Source organism: Suncus etruscus, chromosome X (assembly GCF_024139225.1).
Source record: "Suncus etruscus isolate mSunEtr1 chromosome X, mSunEtr1.pri.cur, whole genome shotgun sequence".
Lineage (NCBI taxonomy): Eukaryota > Metazoa > Chordata > Mammalia > Eulipotyphla > Soricidae > Suncus > Suncus etruscus.
The window spans coordinates 49,138,063-49,149,480 of record NC_064868.1 but is presented as its reverse complement, the minus strand read 5'-3'; the positions used below and the strand labels follow the sequence as shown (position 1 = coordinate 49,149,480).

The window sequence follows — 11,418 nt, the reverse complement described above, 5'->3', positions numbered from 1 at the left end:
GGTGTTATCTCGGAAGTGCAGCGGTGAATGTCTAGAAACAGGCTCTGAACACCCCGAACTGCCAGGTATGCCAGAAACAGTGGAGCCATCCAGAGACACTAGGGACCTGCGGTTGTGCAGGCCGCACGGATTGCACAGGCCGCACCACAGGGAGTCCCAAGGGGTGCAAAGGGCTGCGCGACTTGGGGGCAGAACAGGTGCGCGGGGGGGGGGGAGGGAGGACGACAGTGCTTGGGGATCCTGCGCACTGTGCGCGCCCCACCCCCACGTGCGGCTCTAGGACGCGAGCAGAAGGAGGAGGAGCTGGGGCGATCGCGGCCACTCTGGCAGGTCCACGGCGCGAGCTGAGGTTCCGTACGCCCGAGGTGCGGGCCGCCGGGGGTCCATGGAGCAGGGCGACGCGGCGCGCCCCGGCATGGGTCTGGCGGCTCGGGTACTGCCCCCGCGTTTAGTGCTGCCTCTGCGTTTGGTTTTGCTGCCGCTGCTCCTGAGTCGGGGGCTCCGTGCCGTGGCTTGGGCCTCCTCCTCTGGGGCGGCGGCCGAGGACAGTAGCGCCATGGAGGAGCTGGCCACGGAGAAGGAGGCTGAGGAGAGCCACCGGCAAGACAGCGTGAGCCTGCTTACCTTCATCCTGCTGCTCACTCTTACCATCCTCACCATCTGGCTCTTCAAGCACCGCCGAGTGCGCTTCCTGCACGAGACTGGGCTGGCTATGATCTATGGTGAGCACCCCCAATCCGCGCCCACCACTCCAACACCCTTATCCCAGACCCACCGCTCTGCTCTGTGCTCCCCCTTGACTTGCCAGCGTGTTTCGTTTCTTTTCCATTTCCCCGCGGCGCCGGGATTGGTTCCCAAGGTCAACTGTCTGCATTTGCGGTCTTGCTTTGACAGATGAAAACAATTCCACCGGTTTCGACGTTTCTTCATCTGTAAAGCAGGAAAATAAAAGGCATAGAGGTGCAGAGTTCTGGCCACCCGGTCTGGCTCAGTTTCGGTTACAACAGTGCACCCCCTCACTCCGCATTGCGCCCCTATTTCCCTGGTTCAGTTGTTGAACGGTGTGTGTGTGTGTGTGTGTGTGTGTGTGTGTGTGTGTGTGTGTGTGTGTGTGTGTGGTGAGCGACTTTCCAGGGGGTCACGTCATGTCAGCAAGCACACCACTATGCCTGTGAAGGTTGAGGGTTTCTAGAATTGAATATTGACTGGCAGAGCCTGGTGAATGCCAGAGGTATCGATGATCAGCCAGGTGTACGCCCACTTTGGAGATGGGTCTCTTGTTAATAAAGTCATGACGCACGCTATGTGAAAGGTGAACTGGGCTCAGGACCCTAAACGGGGCCACAACAGATCTGACCTTGTGGCACAGAGAAGCAAGCTTCCAGCCCCTCTCTGGGATGTTTTACTCTGCGTTCTTTTTTCAAGGAAAGGGGAGCTTTTGTTTTCCTAGCATTGAAACCTCTATGAGACTTTGAAGCTACGTTTGCAAGTGAATAACGAGGAAAAGTAGTGGTTTTAATTCTGGAGCCTGCTTTTTGTTATGGAGGTGAACTGATGCCTTCCTTTAGCTTCTTGGATTTAATGGCATCCATTCTGTTAGTGCACTGAGTTCCCCACAAATATTTGCTTGCTTGTCAGCCAGAAGGAATCTTTTCTCTTCCTTTCCCTATGTTTCATCGTCTTTTCCCTGCCTTGACACCCAACCGAAACCAAGCATTCCCTTTGGGTTTAACTCAGTTGAGTTCAAGGTTCAGGTGGGCATCCTATATGAAATGGATGAGTCCACTTTACGGTTTTCTCCAGTTACAAATATATTAATCACTTTATTGGAGGAGATCTCCACTTCACTTCCATTTAGGATTCCCTGATAGAGACTGGAAAGCACTCACCTTAATCTTTAATGTGAAAATTACACTTGGCCCTGGGCCTTGCTTTTCTTGGTCCTTTACAGAACAGGCTCATGGTCACCAAGGTTATATATACAGTGTAGTCAGACAGCCTCCAGATTTGTTTGTTTGTTTTCTGGGGGTGGGGCACACCAGGAGTCCTCAGGAGTTACACCTAGCTCTGTACTCTGGAATCACTCCTGGGGAGCTCGGGGAACAATATGAAATTCTGGGGAAAGAACCCTTGTCAGCCACTTGCAGGGCAAGCACCCTACCCTCTATGCTATCTGTCTGCCCCCTCAGCCATGTAGTTTAAAAGAGGTAACAAATTAAGCAGATATTTTCCCCCAATTAATTACTTTATTTAAGCATCGTGGATACAAAGTCATTCTCATAGTTTTGTTTTTTTCATAAAGTTATTTGTGATTGAGTTTCAGTCATACAATGTACAATGCCCTTCATTAAGCAGATCTTTAATTGAAAGTGTCAGGTCTAAAACTGAGTTTAATTATTGCATTTTATAGGTATGGATTTTGACTTCTAATCCTGCCCCGTCTTGATTTCTTTGGTTGATGACAGTAGGTGACAAATGACAGGTACCAGGGCTGCAGGTCAGCTAGCAAGCTTCCTGAGCTGAGAGTGGGAGTTTAAGTCCTTTGTCATTCCAGGACATTGATTGACAAGTCAGATGAAGCTGGTCTTTATAGTATATAGATAGCTATTAACATTTTTTGAATTTTATAGATTCTGAATTTAATTCAATAATAAAGTACATTGTGACTTCTCATAGAATGTCTACTTGATGGGATAATGCTTAAGTATATTTTTTCTGAGGAGTAATCTATGTTCTTAGGAACTCACTTTTATCTCTAAGGCTCAAAGACAACAGTGGAATTTTTCGTTGCTGCTTATATTTTTTAAACACACCTTAGTATTTAAACCAGTGGAGCTTGTTGTATTTTGTGTTAATGAAATGTATTTTAACTCATGATTTATTAAGAAAAGGAAACATCATCTTTTGTAATTTTGTTTTTTATCTTGCTTTCACTGTTATTTTGAAATGTTTTAATAATTTTGTCAATATGACAAACCAAGTTATGTCAAATCTCTCTTTGGCATATAGTCTTTTGTTTCAAGCCTTCTAATTTAAATTTTAATGCCATTTGGTTATCTAGTTATTTATTTTAATACTGAAAACTAGTAACATTGAGATTCTGATTTAAAATGTCATTATGAAAACAGAAGTGAATGAAGTACAGATTTTATAACTTCTCTTTTTTATAATGGTAAGACATCAGATTTCATTTCTTGAGCAATAGAGGGAGTGAATAATTGTCCCGTTGCCTCTGAGTTACAAAGGATAAAAAACACTAAGAAGCACTTGATAAAGGTGTTGGGTATCCAACTAAAATCTGGAGGTAAGCAATTATACTTCGAAATGTTGGGACTTAATTTTTCTTTTGCAAAGATCAAAGATTACTGATGCCTGTGTTCAAGGAAGACCATGCATTGTTGGGACAAAAACGTAGGGCCTCACACAAGCAAGGCAACTGCTTTTCCACTTCCTTCACATCCTCTATCTAAAGGGTATAATGCATGACGAAAATGATGAATGGAAGGTTTAACCTGTGATTTTTTTAAAATTTATTTACTATGAAAACATTTCAAATGTCAAATTTTTACAATTTTATTTACTTATTTTTGGTTTGGGGCGACCCTTGGCAATGCTCAGAGTTTACTCCCGACTCTGCATTCAGGAATTACCTCTGGAAGTGCTTGTGTACCATGTAGGATGCTGGGGACTGAACTTAGTCTGGCTGTATGCAAGTCTAGTGTCCTACTTTCTGTACTAAGCCCAGAGTTTTATCATTTTAAAAATATCAAAATGATTCTTTACATAATAAATTACAAAAGTAAAGATACATAAAATTAAAATTGTGACTCTTTAATTTGAGAAGAAAGCTTTACTACTTAAAAGAAATAATTAAATGTGGGGTAATAGTCTTGTTAAAACAAGTTGTATATGCATTTTATGGTATACTAATCAAATATCTATGGACAACCATGCCACACCATTGGGTAGTCTGTACGAGTGATTTCTCTGTAGGGGAGGAACTCTGTGGCTATGACTGTGAGGTGGGATAGAGACACTGTATATACCCTTTTGCGCTTTTTCAATTTTTGAACTATAGATGGAGTCATCCAAAAGAATGTTCATGCATCTGTATTTGATCCCATTTTCATGTGCTCTTATAACCAATCATTATTTGCCTACTTGACCCTATCCTAGTTAAATTATGCTATGTTGCCAGTTTTCTGTGAACAATATTGCTAGTGAGCAAATATTTCACAGTATTTCACAGAAATTTGATACAGTTGTCAGCTCTATCTATGGTACTCAAGGACCTGTCCTGAAAAGAACACAAAATTGGGAAAGGAGCAGAGATTTTTCTTTCTCTCCCTTAAACCTTTATTTAATCTCAGAGCTCCTTTAAAATTAGTTGCATCAGGATTAGGGTAGACAAATGAATTGTATCTCATAAGTTCAAAGGATGGTGAGAGACATACTAAGTGCTTAACATTAAGATTGAGAGAAATTCACCCACCAACCCAGCAACGGTTGCAAGCTGTCATGAAAACAGGCCATAGGGAAGTGAGGACTACTTTCTCTAAAGAAATTGAAAACATGTGGATGGGAAATACATGGCACCTGTGGCAAGGTGCTTTTCTAATACCAGTCTAACTTGTTTTGTCAGGTCAGGGAGTTCCCAGCTGTCTAACTCTATACATGTTAAATGCCATCCTAAAGCTATTGGGTCCAGCATGTTTATGCAGCAAAATAGCAAAAGAAGCAGAGAACAGTGGTCTAAACAGACTGTCAGTTAATTGTGATTGTCTCTGCCATGTTTCATTTCCCCAAAAATGTTTTGTGACAACTAATATGGTTCCAAAATAACTTAACTTTGCATATTAGCCCAGCCTTTGCCACTACTTCTCCCTGGCTATAAATTTTCCAAGTACATTTTGGTCAGATGTCCAGCTTCTGTGAATAATGGACTCCTTTTTACTTTGTTGGAGTGGGTTTGCTAAGCACCACTAGACAGTGGATTCATAGGAAGAGTCTGCAAGAAGAAAATGTGACTCTTGGCAGTAGCACGAACTTATAATTTGTGCTAGTGAGCAAATATTTCAGAACCATTCTGCCTGGTAAATTGAGAGCCCTCCCTTTTTGGTAAAAAAAACTATCTCTAGATATTATTTTCTTGTTTTCTCTCTATCTCTGTCATTTTGATATTGAATTGGACCAGGTTCATTTGGTCTTATTTTGACACCAGAAGCCCTAGGTTCAAATGTTGGCTTTGTTCTAAAGCTGTAGTAACATTCTGTGATCTCTCTAAGTCTGAATTTACTAAAAATAAGAGACAGTGACTCTCATGCCACAAGATTATTGTATTATTGAGATAATGAAAAGTTCAAGTGCAGTATCTGGCGTTTAAACACTTGGTAAATAGTAGTTCTCATTATCCGTTTAGTTTTGTAAGCTTCGCTAATTGAAGTCCAGAGAAGGCCTGCTGTCATTTAAAAATGCATTAGGGTACAATAGTATGGGTAAGAAACAGTTGCCTTTTTTTGAAGACTATTTGCTAATAAACAGAAAAAATGGATGGCAAGCTTATCTATTTTTAATCCAGGGGTCTTATGTCTTAGAATTTATCCTTTAGAAATACTTGTGTAAGCATGTTTCATTATGAAGACAAATAGTTGTTGAGGAAACAAGTTGCAATGCTAATTTAGCTGAGGCTGATTAAATTGTAGCATATTCCTTTTAAGAAATACTGTACAGAGGCCAGGAAGGTGGCATTAGAGGTAAGGTGTCTGCCTTGCAAGCGTAGGGAAAATAATAGGAAAACTAGGAATACAATATTTCATTTAGTCTTTAAAATTATATAATGTATGTACATAAATATGGCATATATACATTTATATGTTAAGTGTGTTTTTCTAAAAGGATTCAAAACTTTGGGGGAGAATGATACCAGTTGTTGCAGAGGGGGAGAGTTTTTCTTTTATTCATTTCTGAATTGTCTGAATTTCTATAATATTCAAACATTACTTTCTCTTTTTAAAATAATTAATTACTAATTTAAACATCATTTTCTTGGCTGTTTATAATAGTTGGTTTTGTTTTACACAAATACAAATTTATTCATGATTGAGATTCAGTCATGCAATGTACAACACCCTTTACAGTTACACATTTCCCACATTTCCCAATGTTCTGAGTTTCCCTCCTGCCCTGCCCCCTGCCTGCCTATGGAGCAGATATTTTCTCTTTCTCTCTGTCTCTCATTCTCTCTCACTTTCTCCCCCCCACTTTTAGAAACTGTGGTTTGCAATATTGTTATTGAAGGTATCATGTCTATCACTTTGCTTCTTTTCAGAACCCAGTTTTGTCCAGACTGATCATTTCCAACTATCATTGTAATAAAGGTCCCTTTTCTGCCTAACTGCTCTCTCTCACTGTTTGTGACAAGCTTACTACCATGTACTGGTACTACTTCATATTTATTGTCTCTGTATACTATCTCTTTATATCACAAAGTGAGATCATTCTGTGTCTATCCCTTTCCCTCTGACTCATTTCACTCAACATAGTACTCTGCATATATATATACATGTATAAGCAAATTTCATGATTTCATTTTTCCTATATGCTGTATTTTATTCCATTTATAGATGTACCACAGTTTCTTTATCCACTCATCTGTTCTCAGGTACTTGAGTTGTTTCTAGGTTCTGACTAGATCGTAGGGATGTTGAGGGCTTTTTCATATTGTGTTTTGGGATAAGAGGGTATATTCCTAGGAGTGGTATTTCTGGGTCATATGGAAGCACAGTTTCTATTTTTTTGAGGAATATTTATATTGTTAATCAAAAAGGTGGACACTCACTGAATGAGAGTCCCTTTCTTCCCACATCCACGACAGGACTGTTTGTTTTTGTTCTTTGTGATGAGTGCCAGTCTCTGTAGTGTGAGATGGCACCTCATTGTTATATTGATTTGCATCTCCCTGATGGTCAGTAATCTGAGACATTTTTTCATATGCCTTTGGTCATCTATATTTCTTCTTTGAGAAAATATTTATTCATCTCTTCTCCCCATTTTTGCATGGGTGTATAAATGTCTATTTTCTTCTTGCTAAGTTCTATCAATGCCTTGATCATTATTATCTTAGATAATAAACTCCTATCTGGTGGGTATTAGGTGAATAGTTTGCCCCATATCTGTGGGTAGTCTTTGTATCCTAGTCACTGTTTCCTTTAAAATGTAGTGACTGAAGAATTAAACTGAAGTACTTCAGTTTAATATATTCCCATTTATTTATCTTTGCTTCCACTTGCTTGGGCAGTGGTGTTTCATCTTTGAAGATGCCTTTAGTTTCAATATCATAGTGTTCTGCCTATTTTTTTCTCTCCATACTTTATGGTTTCATATCTGATATCAAGAGCTTTAATCCATTTTGATTTGACCTTTATGTTTAGTGTTAAAAAGAGGTCTGAGTTCACTGTTTTGAATCTAGTTGACCAGTTTTTCCACACTACTTTTAAAGACACTTTCCTTTCTCCATTTTTGTATTTCTTGCCCCTTTATCCAAGATTAATTGATCAGATACCCAGGGCTCAGTATCAGAACATCCTAGTTTATACCATTAATATGAGGATCTGTCTTTACTCCAATACTGTGCTGTTTTAATGAGTACCACAATAGTGCAATTTAAGCTATTTGTGGATGTTTATTGTTCCAAATGAATTTCAAGAGTATTTGATCAACTTCTTTGAAACAAATCCCTCCTTAGAGGGATTGCATTAAATATGTACAATGCTTTGGGAAGTATTGCCAATTAATGGTGTTAATCCTACCAATCCAAGAGTAGGGTAATGATACCATTTTCTTGTGTATTCTTTTATTTCTTGAAGCAGTATTTGTAGTTTTCTTTGAATAGGCCTTTCACCTCTTTAGTTAAGTTGACTCTAAATTACTGATTTTCTGAGGCACAATTGTGAATGGGATTGCTTTCATCAATGTCTCATTCTTTTTAAAATACATATTTTTATTTAACAACCATGATTACAAACATGTTTGTAACTGGGTTTCAATTATATATATATATATATAAAAGGAACCCCCCTCACAAGTGCAAAATTCCCACCACCAATGCCCTCCATCTCCCTTCTCCCCAACCTCTTGCCTGCGTTCAAGAAGGCATTCTATTTATCTCACTCACTACCATTTACATGGTAGTTTTCAGTGCAGTCATTTCTCCAACTGAACTCATCATGTTTGGTGGTATGCTTCATATTACGGACCAGATCTTCCAGCCCTCATCTCCATAATCTCTGGGTATTACAATAATGTGTTTTACTTTTCATAAAACCCAAAGATGAGAGACACTATTCTATGTCTATCTCTCTCTTTCTGACTTATTTCACTCAGCATAATAGATTCCAAGTCCATCCATGTATAGGAAAATTTCATGACCTCATCTCTTCTGATCGCTGCATAGTATTCCATTGTGCATATGAACCACAGTTTCTTTAGCCATTCATCTGTTGTTGGGCATCTGTTTTTCCCCCAGATTCTGGCTATTGTAAATAGCACTGCAATAAATATAGGTGTGAATGAAATTTCCTTTCTCCCCACATCCCTGTCAGCATTGTTCTTATTCTTTGTGATGTGTGCCAGTCTCTGTAGCATGAGATGGTACCACATTGTTGTTTTAATTTGCATATCCCTGATAATTAATGATGTGGAACATTTTTTCATGTGTCATTTGGCTTTTGTATTTCTTCTTTGAAGAATTGTTCATTTCTTCTTCCCATTTTTATGGGGTTAGACTTTTTTGTCATGTTCTGTTAGTAACTTGTATATATTAGATATTAGCCCCTTATCTGATGGTTATTGGATGAGTTTTTCCTATTCTGTGAGTGGCCTTTGTATCATCATCATTATTTCCTTTGAGGTGCAGAAGCTTCTCAGCTTAATATAGTCCCACTTGTTTGTCTCCACTTCCACTTGTTTGGATAGTGTTGTTTCCTCCTTGAAGATGCCTTTAGTCTCAATGTCATGGAGTGTTTTACTTATGTGTTCTTCTATATACCTTATGGTTCTGGGTCTGATATCAAGGCCTATAATCCATTTGAATTTGACCTTTGTAGATGGTGTTATATGGAGACTGAGTTTGCGTTTTTACATGTGGCTGACCAGTTATCTCAGTACCACTTGTTGAAGAGGCTTTACTTGCTCCATTTGCCTTTCTTGCCTTTTTATCAAAGATTAATTGGTTTGGGGCCAGAGTGGTGGCACAAGCAGTAGGGCATCTGCCTTACCTGTGCTAGCCTAGGACGGACCACAGTCCGATATAGTCCCCAAGCCAGGAGCGATTTCTGAGTGCATAGCCAGGAGTAATCCCTGAGCATCACTGGGTGTGGCCCAAAAACCAAAAAAAAAAAAGATTAATTAGTTTATGTCTGGGGATCATTCTCTGAATAGTTTTTAAATGGGGTTGGACCAGGCAGCATTCTCACCAGCAGTAGATAAGAGTTACTTTTTTGCGACATCCCTGCCAACAGAAATTCATTCCATTATTTCTGATGTGTGCCGTCCTCACTGGTTTAAGGTGGTACCTCATTGTCTTGATTTGGATTTCCCTAATGATGAGTGATGGTGAATATATTTTCAAGTGTCTATTGATCATCTGTTGGTCTTCCTCAGAGAATTGTCTATTTATTTCTTCTCTCCATTTTTCTATGGCTTTATTTGGTTTTGTGGAGATAACCTTTCTGAGTGCTTTGAATATCCTAGACATCAGCCCTTTATCTGATGTGTTGAGTGCAAAATTTTTCCCATTCCATTAGCTGTCTTATAGTTTTAACCAGAGTCCCTTTAATCATGCAGGAACTTTTTAGTTTGATGTAGTCCCATTTATTTAGATTTGATGCTATCGCTCTTGCCATTGGCATTCCATTGATCTGAGGGTATGTTTTAATTCCAATACTATGCTATTTTATTGACTATTGCTTTGTAGTACAGTTTAAAGTTGGGGAAGGTGATGCCTTCCATCGTCTTTTCTCTAAGGGTTGTTTTAGCTATTTGTGGGTGTTTGTTGTTCAAAATGAATTTCAGGAGTGTTTGATACACTTCTTTGAAGAATGTCATGGATATTCTTAGAGGAATTACATTAAATCTGTACAAAGCTTTGATGAATATTGACATTTTAATGATGTTAATCCTCCCTATCCATGAATAGGGTATGTGTCTCCATTTCCTTGTGCCCTCTTTTATTTCCTAAAGTAGTGTTTTGTAATTATATTTGTATAGGTCTTTCACCTCCTTGGTTAAGTTGACTCCAAGGTATTTGAATTTATGTGGCACTATTGTGAATGGGATTTTTATAATGTCCATTTCTCATCTATTATTATTTGTGTGTAAGAATTCCATTGATTGTTGCATGTTAATTTTGTAGCCTGCTACTTTGCTATATGAATCTATTTTTTCTAGAAGTATTTTTAGCAGAGTCATTAGGGTTTTCTATATATGATATGTCATCTGCAAACAATGAGAACTTGACTTCTTCCTTTCTTATCTGGATGCCCTTGAAATATTTTTATTTTTTCTTTTATTTTTTAATCATTTTTTTCTTTATTTAAACACCATGATTACATACATGATTGTAGTTGGATTTCAGTCATAAAAAATACCCCCATTTGCCAGTGCAACCTTCCCACCACCAAAGCCCCCCATCCCAGCCTGTATTCAAGACAGGCATTCTACTTCTATCACTCATTAGCATTGTCATGACAGTTAGTGTAGTCACCTCTCTAACTAAACTCACCACTCTATGTGGTGAGCCTCACATCAAGAGCCAGTCCTTCTTGCCCTCATTTCTGTTGTCTCTGGGCATTCTATCAGCAAAGACTTTTTGAGTTGATCCCCAGTGACAATCAACGAACACAGCAAAACCACCTCTCCAGCGCCTAACCTCAGGTAGGAGTACCTCTGCCCACAATGATGGGAGCTAATTCCTGCCTGGCTTTGGGCTACAGTGGATTCTTTTAAAAGTGACATCTGGGGCTACTTCCTGATCCCGGTGACAATCAAAGAAGAGCACAGCAATGTCAGCTCTCCAGCGCCTAACCTCAGGTACGAGTGCCTCTGTCCACAATGACGTGGGCTAATTCCTGCCTGGCTTTGGGCTACAGTGGACTCTTTTAAAGCAACCATGGAGCTACTTCCTGATCTCCAGTGACAATAAAGAAGAACACAGTGCACTTCTTATAGACCAGGAACTCCATCGCAACATGGAGTAAGAATCACACTTCAATGTGGCAATGGGGAAACAATGCAGGACAACAGAATGCATAGAGAATGAAGATGACAGCTCTTATGACCCCCCAAATGCCAACCACCTAATTAACCTCTCAGATAAGGAGTTTGGAATAGAAATATGGAGGATGTTCATAGAACTCAAAG

General features: G+C 39.5%; 1 protein-coding gene across 2 annotated transcripts in view; it reads left to right on the top strand.

Annotated features, from left to right (window-relative positions):
* The first annotated feature begins 342 nt into the window (after nt 1–342).
* The window catches only part of SLC9A7 (solute carrier family 9 member A7), a 175,565-nt gene continuing 164,489 nt past the window's right edge, over nt 343–11,418 (top strand). For both annotated transcript variants that reach the window (XM_049767224.1, XM_049767225.1), the window contains exon 1: nt 343–722. In XM_049767224.1, the coding sequence (XP_049623181.1) occupies nt 386–722 (337 nt within the window). In that variant the 5' untranslated portion in view covers nt 343–385. The remainder of the gene's footprint in view (nt 723–11,418) is intronic.